This window comes from Taudactylus pleione, unplaced genomic scaffold (assembly GCF_031769625.1).
Source record: "Taudactylus pleione unplaced genomic scaffold, aTauple2 ptg000154l, whole genome shotgun sequence".
Lineage (NCBI taxonomy): Eukaryota > Metazoa > Chordata > Amphibia > Anura > Myobatrachidae > Taudactylus > Taudactylus pleione.
In genome coordinates, this window is record NW_028284556.1 from 22,259,930 (window position 1) to 22,277,736 (window position 17,807).

The 17,807-nt window shown below is 47.5% G+C and overlaps 1 protein-coding gene across 1 annotated transcript; it reads left to right on the forward strand.

Annotated features, from left to right (window-relative positions):
- The first annotated feature begins 3,740 nt into the window (after nucleotides 1-3,740).
- Nucleotides 3,741-17,566, forward strand: LOC148521948 (protein kinase C delta type-like). The gene is made up of 8 exons (XM_088474313.1): nucleotides 3,741-3,746; nucleotides 3,802-3,972; nucleotides 4,166-4,257; nucleotides 5,087-5,149; nucleotides 5,363-5,501; nucleotides 7,476-7,748; nucleotides 9,119-9,518; nucleotides 17,437-17,566. The coding sequence occupies exons 1-7, from the start codon at nucleotides 3,741-3,743 to the stop codon at nucleotides 9,395-9,397; spliced, it is 1,023 nt and encodes a 340-aa protein (XP_088330439.1). The 3' UTR covers nucleotides 9,398-9,518; nucleotides 17,437-17,566.
- The last annotated feature ends 241 nt before the right edge of the window (nucleotides 17,567-17,807 follow it).

Sequence of the window (17,807 nt, forward strand, 5' to 3'; positions counted from 1 at the left end):
TTTAACATATGTATAATTAATAATTCAAGTGTACAGTCTGGAACCAGAGCACTAGAGAAGAGGGTAGGCCCTTGGGCAGTGGGGCCCACCAGGGGTTTCCCCTGTACCCCTGTGGGCCAGTCCTACACTGCTATTGGGTGCTTACATAGGGGCCTTCTCAAACTTTTGCTATGGGGTCTTCAAATACCTAGTTACACCCCTGGCTCCACCTACAGTTTATATAGCGAAGGCCCCTGGCAAAATAAGGGACTAGCACTCCTCCCTCACAGTTATAGTACATTATTCCTACACAATATAATGTATAAAGTGCAATATAGCCCACAGGGGACAATTGTGCCTTCACATTGCCATTAATAAATAACACATATTCTAGAGAGAACCAGGGTTACAGAGAGTTTTCAGGCATGCAGTTGTATGGGGATACGGGAAGTTACACACTGCGCAGCAGCACAGGCGCATTGTCAGGACTTGGGGCAGTCAGCACAGAATACCGGCGGTGTGAGTGATCACGGTATACAGCGCTCACTGCTCAGTCATTTCACATCTCCCATTCTGGGATCAACATAATAAACATAACCACTGTTGATCCCATGTAGCCATCCCCAATAAATAAATATACCTTCCATCCTATAAAGCCCATAATAACATCAATATTTAATAAATATCCCTCATCCCCACCTTAAATTAATAGACATTGCCAAGATGCCACTATTATATTAATATCCCTCATCATTAAATGAACAGTTCCCATCCACTGCTAAATGATTACCCCACCACACCAATAAATTAATAGCCCAGCCCACATCCCCATTACATTAAATAATAACTCCACACTAATAAATAGCCAAGTCCTCTATCCAATAACATTAAATTACTAACCCACATAATAATAATAACTCCACACTAATAAATAGCCAAGTCCTCTATCCAATAACATTAAATTACTAACCCACATAATAATAATAAAATTAATAGCTCAGTCTCCTGCTTAAAAACAGTCTTCCTGCAGCCTGAGCTCAAGGGGCTCAGGGATGCTGTGTATTCTGGTCTCTCCCCATTTACATGCACTGCTCACCTGGCCAGCCCCGCAGGATTGCCCACTCACTGCTGCTGCTGGCTTTTTGCAGGGCTGATAAGTGTAAGTAAAATAATGTTTTGTACAGTTATAAATATGGTATATATATATATATTATATACACACACACTATATATCACTATAAAGTTTTTTTTACCTGTATAAAACTCTTCTTTTAAATTGTTCCAAAACTTATTGATTTATTAAATAATCAAATTATGTAAATAAGAACTATTACCCTTATTCAATATAATGTCATTAATAATCTACATATTTATTAATTGCGTTTTACCAAATCAGGTGTAAGTAGTTATTTACATAATTTGATCATTTAAAAAAATCAACAATTTTGGGGTAATTTTTGGAAAATATTAGCCAATTAAATGGTTGAGCAATGGGATCCACTGAGTATATCCCAGATACACTGATGGTGAGCCCATCCAGCTATTATACAAATAATATTAAGTAACTGACCGGCACAAGGTGATGCAATATTACACCAGCCTGAGGTGCAAATACCCCTCCACAGCCCATCCCTGACCATTTTCCAACAGTAGCAATTGATGACCCACTTTCCTCTGTATGGCTGAGTTTATGTGCTCTCTCTGTACACAACAGTATTCTGACTGCATTACAGTTACATAATGGTGTAATACAATACAATAATGTACATGCATTTTACATGTGCCTCTAAGAGCTCTATTTACTACAATCCGCATTGGGAATGCAGATTGTAGTGTGATATTACTCCGGTCAGCTGACATCCCATACTGCACTGGGACCCAGTCACCTGATGACCGGGCCGCAGTATAATAATGGAGACCAGCTGACCGGAGGGAGGACATCACCAGAGCCCCGAACTCCGGTCCCTGGACTCAGGTAAGTAAAGTTTTTTTTTACTTTTTTTTTTGCAGTGTAGCAGCATGTGGTGCAAATACCCCTCCACAGCCCATCCCTGACCATTTTTCCAACAGTAGCAATTGATGACACACTTTCCTCTGTATGGCTGAGTTTATGTGCTCTCTCTGTACACTACAGTATTCTGACTGCATTATAGTTACATAATGGTGTAATATAATACAATAATGTACATGCATTTTGCATGTGCCTCTAAGAGCTCTATTTACTACAATCCGCATTGGGAATGCAGATTGTAGTGTGATATTACTCCGGTCAGCTGACATCCCATACTGCACTGGGACCCGGTCACCTGATGACCGGGCCGCAGTATAGTAATGGAGACCAGCTGACCGGAGTGAGGACATCACCGGAGCCCCGAACTCCGGTCCCTGGACTCAGGTAAGTAAATTTTTTTTTTACTTTTTTTTTTTAGTGTATCAGCGTGTGGTCTGTTTAGACCACATAGCTGATCACTGGGGCCGACTCCGGGCTCTGCTCTGCATGTTAGAGCGGAGCAGGAGTCCGGTAACCGGGGGAGACCCTGGGTAACGCCACCTCCAGATGGCGTTATTATCACAGAGCCTCCCCAGGTATATTTTTCACAATTTATTTTTAGTAACTTGCACACAGATCGCATTTCCCATTCCAATCATGGGAAATACGATCTGATTACTAAAAATAAGTGATATGTGGGGTTGGAGTAGAATTTTACGAATTCTACTCCAATTGCCCTGTAGTAACTTTAGGTGAAACTAAAATAATGTGAAAAGGGTGTGAAAACACCCTTTTTTACTTAATTTTAGTAAAACTAATGATAATAAATAGAGCCCTAACTCTGAATAGTAAATGTTACATTGTTCACTTTTTTATCCCTATAAGGAGGAAGTGTTGTTCAGGAAGCTGCTCCTGGAGAAACAGTCTCTACATACATCAAGAGGCTGTCCTTCTGCCATCTACTGGGCCAGGGCAGCTTTGGGAAGGTAAGTCATGTGACTGTGGTTACATAACTCAGGTAACAACTGTGTGACTCAGACATTGTAGTAAAGGAGGCATCATGAATATATTATCATTGTCACTCCATGTACATCATTAAGCATCACCATAAAGCAGTGGGGCAGGGCCAGATTAAGGCTTGTGGGGGCCCCATAAATTGCAGGGGCCCCTTCAAGCCACACGGAGCTTCCCCCCTACCCCCAAAGCCTTCTGCCCTCCTACCCCCAAAGACTCTGCCGCTGACTTATCTGAGTGACGGCGTGCGGGCATGACCTCCTCCCGGCAGAGCTGCTGCCTGCTCCTCCAATCGGCATCACAGACGTAATGTGTCATGTGGCGCCGGTGAGAAGACTCGGGAGCCGCCCTGAGCTGTATGCAGCAGCACTGTCACTGGACACCTGTTCTCAGCAGGGTCACACTGATCCTGTGTGGGGGCCCCTCCGTGTGTGGGGCCCAGGGACGACCGCCCCTGTCACCCTCCCCTTAATCCGGCCCTGCAGTGGGGGCAGGACTTAATGGCACTATTCCCCTCAGTCACATCATTAATCTGGGAATATTCTGGAGTCTCATTCCAGGAAAGTAACCGGGTAGGCCTTACTCCTGTGCTGGCTGACTGCATATTACTATTGTCATTTACAGAAACGTCATCCACAGTCTACTATGTTATAGAATCAAATAATAATATCTAAAAATGATTTTTTTTTTTTACTTTAATGACACTGGAAAACAATATACCGCTAACCTCTAAAGATATGGAGCTACCTGGATGCGTATGGAGGTAATAAAATGTAAGTAGAAATATGATTGTGTGTGTATGCCTCTATCACCTGTAGGTCCTGCTGGCTGAGGACTCTCTGACTGGTCAGCGACTGGCAGTGAAGGTCATCAGAAAGAGAAATCTGCTATTGAAGGACCCGGAGCTGGTGTTTGTGGAGCGCAGGGTGCTAGAGGTTGCGTCTGGTAGTGCCTTCCTCATCCATGGTCACCTTGCCTTCCAGACCACGGTACAGTGTATTTCTTATTAGACAAGGATCATTAGTTGGGATTCTTTATTTATATTTACACATTTAACATATACAGGATTCATCTCTTCTTGGGTAATAATGTTACTATGAGCCAGTACGCTCACTTGGAGTTGTTGCCATGTTCTCCTAATAAAATGTATTATATGACTATTGTGTGTGTCCAATCAAACAGAACCATCTATTTCTGGGTCTGGAATACGCGAGTGGCGGGGACTTATACCAGTTCCTGCAGAGGAAAGGCCGCTTGGACATCAACAGCGCAACGTAAGCACCTCAAATACAACAGACATGTACTGAAATGAACTGTAACAGTGTGTGCACAGATAGGGACAGTATAAGGATTGTACTCCTTTTGTAAATTCCCCTTAATATTTCCTACCCCTACACCTTTACCCAAAGCTGGGATGCTAGATGGCCCAGCAGCTAACATTACTGGGGTACCTTGTCCTTATCAATAGAGCTTCTTTAAGATAATAATACTCAGTTTTGAGCTGCATTACATCTGCATTGAAATGAGTTAGGCTTAAATAAAATGCAGACTTTAATGTACATGCCCCCATCCCATACACCTGGGCCATCCTCTTCAGGGAATGGCAAATGTTCAATGTAATCTTTTCATTAAGGTACGGTCTGATCACCTTAATTTGGTCTTTATGTGGAATGTGAGTATGGATAGAATAACATGCAGGGGCACAGAGAGAAGGGGGAGCAGATACTAATTACCGGGGCCTGGACTTGTTTGAGGGGCTTGGCAGGGTACCTGGGCCAGCTGTCGAGGGGAATAAACACCCCCCTTTGCAGGTGCACATAGTATTTTCCACTAATTCAGGGGGATTTGACCACACCCCCTATATATCACCTGGTCCCACCATTGTCTTGATAGCCCTGCTAACATATGGCCTATTAGATCATGGAATGTCTTGCATATATATCAATGTGCTGATCATGTGGGGGCATAGTTGTGAGAATGTGTCAGTGATAATAGGGTGTCATGTGACAGGGGCAGTGTTATGACATGAGGGGGTAAGTGGGGATATCAGGTTTTCTACCTTTCTCTAATGTCAACAAGTTACAGTCATTTCCTCTCTTTAAGGTTCTACGCAGCTGAGATCACATGTGGTGTACAACACCTGCACTCTAAGGGTGTCATCCATCGGTAATTATACTAATAATTCCAATTTCATACATAATCAGGTCACAGTGATGTGCACTTTCTTATTACGCTTAAAGTAAGAACTGAAATCACTGTAATCACTAGGTGGCGCTGTCTGCAAAATGTGACTCCTGTAATACTACTAGTAATTCATGTACAGTATATATTTGTCACTAGACAAAACAGTTCTCATTTATTATAAATCTTTCTATTTAGAGACCTAAAGCCAGATAACATCCTGATGGCAGAGTCCGGTCATCTGAAAATTGCTGATTTCGGCCTGGCAATCGATAACATCTTTGGTGACCAGACAGCCATAGCCTACGCTGGAACCCCTGGATATATGGCACCAGAGGTGAGGGGTATAATATATTATTACTATCAGCAGCATATGCTCCGGCTTACGCTTGGCAGATGTCACATACACTTATTACATTATTAATCAATGTTTTTTGCCATTTGTTTTGACAGCAAAATACAGTGTATACATCACTTTTAGGCATAAAATGTAAAAATCTTTTCTAAAACATAGAAAAAACTCTCTATATGGAGAAAAAAATGGTTACACCACACACAAATAAAACATTATGGGCCTAAGTCAGAGGTGGGAGCAGACGTGACTGTGTCTTTGGTGATCGCCCATATGTGATACTATGTAATGCCACTACACAGCCCTTCCCTGGTGTACATCTGTGTGTGCAAGGACTGAGACATCACTATGGGCATATGTAGATACTGTAATACTGCCTGGTGCATCTGTAGTCACCACCATCGTTAACACCATAGAAACTTATACCAGCCCTATGGCAGGTGCAGATTATACAAGTGTGGCCTCGCTGTGAGTGATTGAGCACCCATGTACACAAACACGCTACTGACATGCCCATAAGACAGACCATCTCTATGCATCTGTTTAGCCACCTCCCAGTCACCACCCAGGAATGCCAAGCACTTCTCCTAGACATGTCTGATGGTGTGCGGCTCATCAGTGTCTTTGTGCGCACACACTGCGTAACACTGCACCGTAGGAGTTTTAGGGATTTTCAGGTAAGCGCAGTAGCAAAACATTGCCCAACTCTGTGACCATCGGCATTGCATCTAATTCAGAATCAGGCCCTATATGTCCTGTCAGCCTAAGTGGTGCATTCGCCATCATTCATTGACAAGTGGGTCGCTAGTGCTGGTGATCATCATCATCAGTGAATGTGCACATGTCCCTGACCTACCCCAAATAATAATTCTGGCCTCCATCTGTTCATAGCTGTGCCATCATACCTTTATTGTACTCTTAATAAGAGTGTCACTCACCTGCCTACCCAGGAGCAAGCATGTGTGACAGCAGTGCTGGGGAAGTACTCTGTGGCACCCTGTGCCAGCCCTGCCCCTGAATACTTAAAAAGTGGGAGGCACATATAGAAACCGTTGTAAATCACCTGATTTGGATGTAATTACCCTCAAATTACATCTGAAAGTCTGCAGTTAAAGCACATCTTGTTTGTTTCATTTCAAAGCCATTGTGGTGGTGAATAGAGGTCAAAATATGAAAATTATGTCAATGTCCCAATATTTATGCACCTGAGTGTATGTGACTTCATAGTGTTACGACACTCCAGGCAGCTCTACATGCTGCAGGGTGTGTGTTTGTAGTGACCAGGCACCCTGCAAGCCAAATACAGGAGCCTGGGACAGAGACAGTGCCATACCAAGGGCCCTGCACAATGACACTGCTCACACTTCCCTATTGACATCACTGAGTGGCAGATTCACTGTGAGTTCTGTCCGTGGAAGTTACGGCTACGGATGGTCATCAACCATCGATATTTAACAAGCATTAAAGGTTTACTACCGATGGGCGACGGTTTTGCTATCGATTGCAGAGAGCCAATGGAGCTCAATGTTTTTTTCTTCTACAGAGAGACAAGGAGCTTAGCTGCGCCCCTGGTAGCCTGCTAAGTACCACCCCACGTTTTATATTGGCCCACGACCCACTATTTACTAGACAGCAGTGGCCATCAAGTGGTGCAAACCATCAATGGTTTTCCATAGATGTTTTGTTTTGCACCATCGATGGTTATCATCGATGGCACCATGGAAGGTGACCATCAATAGAAAGCCCTATATGACCATTCCTAGTCACGGTTGTGACGTTTTGAGCCACTTTAAGCAATTTGCGGCAAAGACTCAGCTAATAGAATGCTGCCAAAAGTGTTACCTACTGACAGAGGTGGGATGATAATAGCAAAGAACTAGTGCCAATGAGACACAGACACATGGCATATAGTAGATAATGATAGAGTAACAATGTGCTATAATGTCTCTCTTATGGTAGATGCTGGCAGGAGAGGAGTACAACGCTGGAGTGGATTGGTATTCATTTGGTGTCATCATTAATGAAATGATTACCGGAACCCGTCGCTTCCATCCCAGACGGTTCCACGAGGCAGAAGCTGTGGCTAAAGACATCATTAAGCAGCTCCTGTGTAAAAATCCATCCAGGCGTTTGGGAGTCAACGGAAACATCCGCCAGCATCCTTTGTTCCAGCGTATGGATTGGGTCTCGCTGGAAGCCCTTAGACTCCCACCACCACATGTCCCTGACCCAGTAAGTATAGGAAAAAAAGCAGTTTTGCACAATTAATGCATTTAAAGATAATAAGGGTCATTTACAAATATAATAAAAAGATGAAGGTCAACTATCATTTTATGATGAGAGGACATCGCTCAGCCTATCCACATGGTGATCACTGTGGCATTACCTGCTTTATTTAGCTAGTGAAATAGCTGCAATCACATTGCACCCATATGTAGTAAGTGATTTCATATACATTATTATATTGAGTCCAGCCACTGCCAACATGGAACTCCGGAGAGCTAAGTATTGAACATGGGTCCAGGGTGTATGGTCAGGGCAGCTACTAGGGGGGCACATGCCCTTGACGCTGGTCTTGGGGGCACTGAGAACAGGCTGCTGAGCGGGGGCCTAAGTACCTGGCTGTTAGTGTGGGTTTGGAGACGCACGCCGGGACTGGCAGGCAGCCGCCCGATGCCTGCAGAGACACAGAGCTGCAATCATTCTCATGTAGCGCCAATCGAGAGCCAATCAGAGATCGTGGACTAGCTGCAAATCAGCAGCGGCTGCCGCTCTGCAAGTTCTGATTGGCCCGTGACCGGTGTCACGTTAGAATGATTGTGGTGTTTGTCTCTCAAGGGCTGTGGACGGTTGCCTGCCAATGCAGGCATGTGGCCCCAAATCCTTAGCTGGAATGCAAGCTTGCCAATGCGGCGTGCAACTCCAAATTTTAGGGTAAGGGGCTTCAAATCCTGGGAACAAGGTGAGAGGCTTCGGGGAAGGAAGGGGAACATAAATGTGTAAGGTGCATTATGGTGGGTTAATGTGTAAAGGGTATTACTGTGGCATAATGTGTAAGAGGGCATTATTATGGGATAATGTGTAAGGGGCATTACTGTGGCATAATGTGTAAGGGGTATTAAGGTGGCTCAATGTTTAAAGGGCATTACTGTGGCATAATGTGTAAGGGGCATTAGTGTGGCATACTGTGTTGTAAGGGACATTACTGTGGTATAATGTGTTGTGGGCATTACTGTGTGGCGTAATGTAATACATGAAACCACACACCCTTTTCAGGAGTGCACATGCATTGCATGTAAAAAAATGTCTTCTTTGTTGTTTTTTTTGGGGGGAGGGGCCAATTTACTGCCTTCCCGCGGGTGAGAAAAATCCTAGTTTTGGCCCTGGTATGGTTTGGGCCCCAGTAGACTTTGCAGCCTACAATATATGCACCGCACACCCCGCACCCTTTATAGAGAGGCAGAACCACACTACATTAGTCTGTGCTATCAGCGGATCCATAGATACATGTCACATCTTACTTTTTTCTAACACTTTTAGCTTTTATGAATTTGAAATCAGATTTTAGTACATGGATGTTTATTTGTCTCTTCTTCCTGTAGCCCACCATTGAACACAGCTCCCGAGGATGTAACATCGAGGAGATGGAAGCAGCAGAGGCTCAGATAACACCACTGAGCTCAATGGACCAGGAGCTGTTCAGAGGGTTCTCATATGTGGGCTCCAACTGGAGGACCATCCCCAGAACACTAGCCTTCCAACTGCATGGAGCGAGGTGGCCTAACACCTGGAAGATGGTTATGGAACGAAGAGATGGTTTTAGGCTGATGGTTTTCGTATTCATGTTTATATTTTATGTGTATATTCTCTTTATAAGTTAAGAGTATAATTTTAACACATTTTCTTTTCTATTCTTCTGAGGTCACCTCTGAGGATGTGCTCTACAGATTATGTCACCAACTCCCAGCAGGAATAGTTTAGACTTCTCGCTGGATGAAGAAGGTAAATTCTAAGAGGGTGACTTATACATCTCAGGGCTCATGTCTGTCACTCAGCAAATCAGTTGACTGATGCTGCCGATAATATTGAACTTTGAGTTTTTATAGTCAGCTCCTCTATGAAAGTGTCTTAATTATTAGATTCATACACAGCCATGGTTGTTCATGAGAACTCTGTTGGCATTTTAATATAGAGTACCCCATACTTCAATCTCTGTAATTCAAAATCAGGCTCCATATCTCTGATGACCTTATAATGTAGAATTTCTACTTCAGGGTCCATAGGGTATCCACAGGATACCTTGGGGTATAGGTGTGACGTCAGTCGCAGGGCACCAAAGAGTTAAGCTTTCAGCCTCCCAGGATGCACTAGGTCCCCCTCCTATACCCCGCCCCCAGGCCAAGGCACCCCAGTTTAGTTTGGTGCCCGGCCGGAGTCGGGTGCACCTGTTGGAGTGGGGGCTAGAAGAGCCCCTGAAGCTTATTCTTCATGCAGCTGTGGCTGCACAACTGGATGAACAGCATGGACAGTCAGTCCTGACGTCCATGCTGTCTTCCCTACACCCCGCCGGTACCAGAACGCCGGTACTGATCCGGGGATGCTGGTGGGCGTCTGGGGTCACAGCTAGCGGTGACCCCAGATGCTCCGGACCATGGCCGGATTCAAGGGGGACAGAGGTAAGCAGCGGGGTCCCGCGGTGGGTCCCCGCTGATCACATGGTCCTAAGTCCCCAGGCAGGGGGCTCCCTGGGGACTGGCTGCAGCGTGGAGCCAGGCGACCAACCTGCGCTTCCACTACCCCCTGGGACAGCGGACCGCAGCAGAGCGGTAGCGCTGCGGCGTCCCAGGGGTTAAATGCATGCCAGGGGAGCGCGCCTTCCCTGTCTCACAGCCGGCGCCTCCCCCGCTGCACACAGCCCTCTCTGCACTGTGCTGACTGGTCCTGTGTCAGCGCTCCTCCCCCAGGCCAGCTTCTCTCTGCTCCTCGGCGGCCATCTTCTCTGCAACGCATGGTGAACGCTGCTGGAAGTCTGGAAGGAAGCATCGTGGTCTGGGTCCCCCCGCATACCTCTCCTCCGCTGTGGCTCAGGTCTGTGTATGCAGCGCTGTGTCCTACCAGGCCCTGTGTCTGTGTAGTTGAGTGATCAGCGCTGTTAGTGCAGGAATTGTTATTTCTCTGCATTGTATGTGACTGTGCTAGCGCTGCCTGTAACTATTCTTCACTAAACTGTCAGCTTTATTACTGTCCCTGTTCTTTCTGCTAAAGCCCTTGCGGTGCGGTGCTGCAGGGTGGTCTCTCGCCTATTTAATACTTAATTGGTGAGAGAGGTCACATACGTGGTGCCATCATGTCTGAAAGTGATTTTCCCCTCCGGCTACAGTGTACCACGTGCAAAGTACCGTTAGCGGAGGGGGAGGGTAGCGCGGAGGGCCTTTGCCGGCAGTGTTGTCCATGGCGCGGCCTATTACGGTTACAGCACCGGTACAGGAGCCGCCCTGGGCTTGTTTCGCTCAGGCGTTAACAGCTTTAGTGGGCCAGTTAGCTCCGCAGCCCGCGTTTACTCCGATGGGTTTGTCCCAGCAGTCTGTGGTGTCGTCACCCATGCAGGGGTTCCCACGACAATTGGTGGTACCCCACAGTCTCCCTATTTCCCCGCACCCGGGTTCTCAGGAGCCAGCGTGGGTTAACTCCCTGACGAGTTCTTTACAGCACTTGTCGGATGTATTGCAAGGGGAGTCTGTGATGCGGCCTCATAAAAGGCCGGTGGCGTCTCTGTCCGCTCCTTATGAGGATGACGAAGGGACGTCTGATGATGGGGAGATTCTGGATCCTTACGATCAGGAACCTTTCCATACTAAGGACGCTGATGCTAAGTCCAAAGTATATATTCCTGGACTTATTCGGGCGGTCCGCACAGCCTTGGTGATTGAGGACGAAGTTCCCCCAGCGGCTAAATCTAAGTATGCCTTTTTCAAAGATGTGAAGGGCGATGCCACAGTCTTTCCTCTTTCGGGTCAGTTGGTGGACCATTTAGAGGAGGCGTGGAAACAACCTGGCAAAAGATACCAGCCGCAGAGACGCCTGGCGGTGGCTTATCCGTTCGCGGATAATTATTTTGCTAAGTGTGAATCCCCTCCACAGGTGGATTCTCACGTGACCCGTCTTGTCCGTAGTGCCACATTGCCGATGCCATCCATGTCCTCCCTTAAGGATGCTACGGACTGCAAGGTAGAAATCTGCCTGAAGTCCGCTTATTCCCTTGCAGGGGGGGCAGCACGGCCGGCTATGGCCATTTGCTGGGTTGCCAGAGCGATGGAGCGCTGGGCGGATTCATTAGAGAATTCTTTTGAATCCGACTGTCCGGCCGAACAAGCGGAGTTGATTGGCAATCTCCGTGATTCGGCCACCTACATCAACGAGGCGGCTCTAGACATTAGTACTCTGGTGTCTAGAATTTCTTCAGCAGCGGTAGCTGCTCGTCGCACCTTGTGGCTGCGATCCTGGAAGGCGGACGCAGATCCAAGAAAGGTCTGGAAGCGTTGCCGTTTACCGGAGAAGTTCTCTTCGGTCCGGATCTGGATAAGATTGTGGCCACGCTGGCGGCAGCCAAATCTGCTTGTCTCCCGTCGGCCGCTGCTCCTTCTGGTTCTGGACCATCGTCCTTTCGGTCATCTAGGGCCCAGGGCAGGCCCAAACCACAGTCGTTTCCTCGACAGGCTGGCCCTAAGAAATCGGGCAAGCCCCGGAAACAGGCATGGAGTACCAGACGTCCGGCCCCCAAGCCAGATGACAAGCCTGCGGCCTGACGGTCCGGGTCTCCCCTTGGGGGATCCCAGGGTGGGAGGCCGCCTGCTGCAGTTCTCCCGGTGTTGGTCGTTCACTACGACAGACACTTGGGTTCTGGAGGTGGTCTCTCACGGGTACGCCCTCTCCTTCCGGCACAGACCCCCGGCTCGATTCTTCACCACGGGTCTACCATCAGACCGGAACAAGGCTACGGAGCTGCGGAAGGTATTGCACACTATGCTCCAGGCTGGAGTTATAGTGCCTGTTCCATTCTCCCAGAGGGGCCAGGGTTTCTATTCAAATCTATTTTTGGTACAGAAACCCAATGGGTCATATCGTCCGATTCTCAACCTCAAAGCACTCAACAAGTCTTTGCGGGTCCCGAAGTTTCGGATGGAGACCCTACGGTCCATCATTCTGGCGCTGGAACCTGGGGACTACATGGTGTCATTGGACATACAGGACGCTTACCTGCATGTCCCTATTCTTTTGCGCCATCAAGAGTTCTTTCGGTTTGCAACCGCAGCGACCATTTCCAGTTTCGGGCGTTACCTTTTGGCCTGGCGACAGCACCACGTGTTTCACCAAGGTGATGACGGTCATGGCGGCTTCTCTGCGGCTGCAAGGAGTCCGCATGTTGCCGTACTTGGACGACCTGTTATTGGTGACAGGATCTCCAGAGCTCCTGTTACACCACTTGGACCTGACCATTGCACTGCTGCAACGGCACGGCTGGCTAATCAACTGGCAGAAGTCCACTCTAATCCCGTCTCGGAGGATTCTGCATCTTGGAGCCTTATTGAACTCGGGACAGCAAAGGATCTTCGTGACGGAGGACAAGATCTCTGCTTTACAGTCAAGGGTGCGCAGTTGTCTGCACAGCCGCCGGGTGTCCTTACACTCGGCGATGAGGTTACTGGGCTCCATGGTGTCGGTGTTCGACATGGTGGAATACGTCCTGTTTCACTCCAGACCTCTGCAGCACCTGATCCTGTCCAAGTGGAACGGGCTGCCTCAGTCTCTGAAGTTCCAGACGATTGTGCTCACCCCGGAGGTTCGCCTGTCCCTTGCGTGGTGGTTAAAGACGACCCACCTCAACAAGGGACGTCCGTTCTGGGTTCCAAATTGGGTCCTGTTGACAACGGACGCCAGTCTTCGGGGCTGGGGAGCAGTTTCGGGTCCACACTTGTTCCAGGGCAGGTGGACGCCGACAGAAGCGGAGCTTCCAATAAATATCTTGGAACTCCGTGCGGTCTTCAATGCTCTCCTGCAGGCACAGCGGTTTCTCCAGGGTCACCCGGTGCAGGTCCAGTCGGACAATGCTACCACCGTGGCCTACATAAACAGGCAAGGAGGAACTCGCAGTCGGGAGGCTCTCGTAGAGGTCTCTCGGATCCTGGTTTGGGCGGAGCGCAATCTTCCGGCCATATCAGCGGTCTTCATCCCGGGAGTGCTAAATTGGCAGGCGGACTTTCTAAGTCGCCAGGACGTTCATCCAGGGGAATGGTCCCTGCACCCGGACGTTTTTCAACTACTGGTGGACAGGTGGGGTCTTCCAGAAATCGACCTCATGGCGTCCCGGCACAACAACAAGTTGCCGGTGTACGGGTCTCGCACAAGAGACGAAGGGGCGTCTCTGGTGGATGCTCTGTCCGTCCGGTGGACGTTCAGGTTCACATACCTGTTCCCTCCGGTCTCCCTTCTTCCACGGGTAGTCCGGAAATTCAAACAGGAAGGAGGGATGCTCCTGTTGATAGCTCCCGCGTGGCCCAGACGGCACTGGTTCTCAGACCTTCAGGGTCTGTCCGTGGACAGTCCTCTGCGGTTGCCGCTACGACCGGACATTCTGTCTCAGGGTCCTTGTCTTCACCCGGACCTGACTCGGCTGTCTTTGGCGGCGTGGCTATTGAGACGGCCATGCTGAGGTCCCGGGGGTTTTCCAGCTCTGTGGTGCGTACCATGTTACGAGCTCGGAAACCGTCTTCCGCGAGGATATACCATCGCGTGTGGCATATGTTCTTCCAGTGGTGTCGACCGAGAGGTTATGCACCGCGGGAGTTTCGTCTGTCTCGGATTCTCGCCTTCCTGCAAGCGGGACTAGATCATGGGCTTCGCCTTGTTTCTTTGAAGGTACAGGTTTCGGCCCTATCTGTCTGGTTTCACCGTAGGATTGCTACAATCCCGGATGTGCGCACCTTTATGCAAGGTGTTCTCCGTATTCAGCCGCCCTTTGTTCCACCTGTGGCGCCTTGGGATTTGGCTGTGGTCCTGAGGGCTCTCCAAGGACCGCCGTTTGAACCACTGGGCTCAGTGGATATTAAATGGCTAACAGCTAAGACTGTTTTCCTTCTGGCCGTTGCTTCAGCCAGACGTGTTTCTGAGTTAGGGGCTCTTTCTTGTAGACCCCCTTTCTTGGTTTTTCATGGGAACAGGGCAGTGCTCCGCACTCGGCCCAAGTTTCTTCCCAAAGTTGTTTCCCAGTTTCATGTTAACGAGGAAATAGTTGTTCCGGCCTTTAACTCACCGGGTCTTTCCGTGGGTGAGGCCTCTTTGGATGTTGTGCGGGCCTTAAGGACTTATGTGGACCGCACTTCTTTGTTTAGGAAGTCGGACGCTTTGTTGTCCTCTATGGCTTCTGTAAAAAGGGTTGGCCTGCTTCAAAGCAAACTTTGGCAGCCTGGATCCGTATGGCTATTTCTGAAGCTTATCTTCATGAAGGCCTACCGGTCCCTCCTTCTCTGAAGGCTCATTCCACTAGGTCTGTGGGTCCTTCGTGGGCAGCTTGACGTGGTGCCTCGGCAGTTCAGATCTGCAAGGCTGCTACGTGGTCTTCTGTCCATACCTTCGTGAGGTATTACAGGTTTGACACCTTCGCCTCTCAGGATGCTTCCTTCGGGCGGCGGATTCTCCTTTCTGCACAGGAGCGTCCCCACCCTTAAAGGATACTGCTTTGGGACATCCCCAAGGTATCCTGTGGATACCCTATGGACCCTGAAGTAGAAAATATGAGATATGGTAAGAACTTACCCTTGTTATCTCTATTTCTACGAAGTCCATAGGGTTCCACAGGACTCCCGCCCTGTCGCACCTGTGCTGCAGATGGGCTTTGCTCTGGTCACCGGTTTTCCGTCTCCCTCTGGTGAGAATGTGATTCTTGTATGTGTCCAGATCTTTGTTCTCTCTCTTCCTTCTCCTCCTCCGGCCTATGGCTTGGTAACTAACTGAGGTGCCTTGGCCTGGGGGCGGGGTATAGGAGGGGGACCTAGTGCATCCTGGGAGGCTGAAAGCTTAACTCTTTGGTGCCCTGCGACTGACGTCACACCTATACCCCAAGGTATCCTGTGGAACCCTATGGACTTCGTAGAAATAGAGATAACAAGGGTAAGTTCTTACCATATCTCATATTATTCCCCTCTTTACCAATCTCTGCAATAATGCTAAATGAGACCGTAGATCTCTAGCAGCACAATATAATATACATCATATAATACAGCATAATATTATTTAAATCTACCTTCTATATAATATATAAAATCAGATCTCTGAAGTAATTATGAGACTGAGCCAGGGCCGTTTCTAGAGAGGAGGGGGCCCGTGTGCAGTCTCCGACACGGGCCCCCTCCTCTCCGCCCGGCGGCCGGCAGCGCACTGAGCTGTACGCGGCCAACGCTGGAGTTACAGACTCTGGGCACTGCAGTGGCGGCCATTTTCCCTGTACTGCGCTTGCTCAAACAACGGGAAAATGGCCACCATGGCCATTTTCTAGATGTTTTACAGCGAAGGACCCGCGTGGGACTCCGGAGAGGTACGTAATATTATGGGTGCAGGGTGTGCGGTACGTGGCCCCCTTGGACCCAGGGGCCCATGTTCCCCGCACACCCTGCACCCATTATAGATAGGCCCCTGGACTGAGCCCACTCCCAAAGGTTTATTGGTATAATTATTATGGAATTAGATCACATATCTGTAGGGTGAAACAATTAAATAACTTACCCCTCCTGTGGTGTCTTGCTGTCTGTCTGTGCACTGTACAGGCCATGTGACAGCAGCCTGCACTCTGATTAGTGGATAGTTTCAGACATTCACTAATTAAAGTATGGAGACCTCCAGCTACTCCATCTTGTGAATGACCAGCACTATCCACCAATCGGTTTGCTACTGTGTAAGATGATCTCATACCCAGTCACTGTGCAGCCACACAATGTATGACTGAACTTGGGGAAGGGGATAGTCTATCCCATTTGGTTACGCACCTGCTGTCTATGTGATAATAGGTAATGCAGGATAGGGAATTTATTACCTCACATACTGATTAAATTAGTAAATGAACCATCCTGTGCGTCCCTTGTTTCATCATATAGGGGCCTATTGATCATCACTTAATTGCTACAAAAGCAGGGGAAAATGAACATTTTCACCTGCAATTATAGAAATTAAAATATCGGGTCATTCATCAAGAAGGTATCTGTGATATCTCCTGCTTACCTTCCTCTCGCTGAATGGGCCACTGTCCCCATACACTAGTATGGGGTCAGAATTAATCAAGCTCCAAAAATACAATATTTTCGGGGCTTGAGTGCGGGAGCATTCGCCATCTTTAGATGACAAGTGCTCCGGCTCCGGGCTCACAACTTACTCCTTGTCTATGGGAAGGAGTACCGGATAGCGAAGAGGGTTCTTTCGGATCCCTCCACCCCTGTCCGACTCCTTTCTCCAGACGACGGGGCTCTTGTGTGCATGCGTGACCTGTAGGTTACACATGTGCACTTGTCTCACTGCTCTGAAAGGAACAGTGAAACAGTTCAGGGAGACAGCTGATTTTCAGATCAGCTGTCTCCACATTGGAGCAATGCTGAATTGCTTCGGCGCTTGCATCGAGTTAGAATGTTAATTATCGGGGTCCGAACCCCGATAATTAATATCATGAATAGTCACAAATATGAGTGATCTAATGATGAAGGTGCTGGGTATAGAAATAAGACATATTGATAGGAGATGACAATGCATGTTGGAGACCTTCTGCATCCATAGTGCAGGATCACACAGCAACAAACAGAATAAGATACTGTAGTGTGTCTGTTTTTTACCATAGAAAACACACATTAAAGTCTTACTTTTTTTTGTTATTATACAGCACTTCAGAGCCATGATGAAGAAAAGAAGAACATGTTTATGTTTTTAGAATTTTTAAAACATGTTTATATTTTTAGTATTTTTACATTTTCTACAAATAATTTAGATACATTAGATATGATTATTATTTAATTGTTATTACTATTATTATTCCTATTATTTTTATTATAATTTTAACTATTATTACTACTATTATTATTATTGCTAAGGGGAAGGGTTAAGGGGAGATTTAATCGGGGATAGATGAGTTAGGAGGGAACTAATATTAATAATAATAATAATAATAATAATAATAAAAAATAAAAGAAACATCAAAGGTGTGTGACTGGCCGGCTATTTAGGGGAGGTGGAGGCCGGGTTTTTTTTATTATT

Bases quoted from the DNA above. Each gene is read 5' to 3' on its own strand.
- LOC148521948 (XM_088474313.1), top strand. The intron at 3,973-4,165 runs GTACAGTGTATT...CCAATCAAACAG, and splicing joins ACCTTGCCTTCCAGACCACG to AACCATCTATTTCTGGGTCT. The intron at 7,749-9,118 runs GTAAGTATAGGA...TTCTTCCTGTAG, and splicing joins CACCACATGTCCCTGACCCA to CCCACCATTGAACACAGCTC.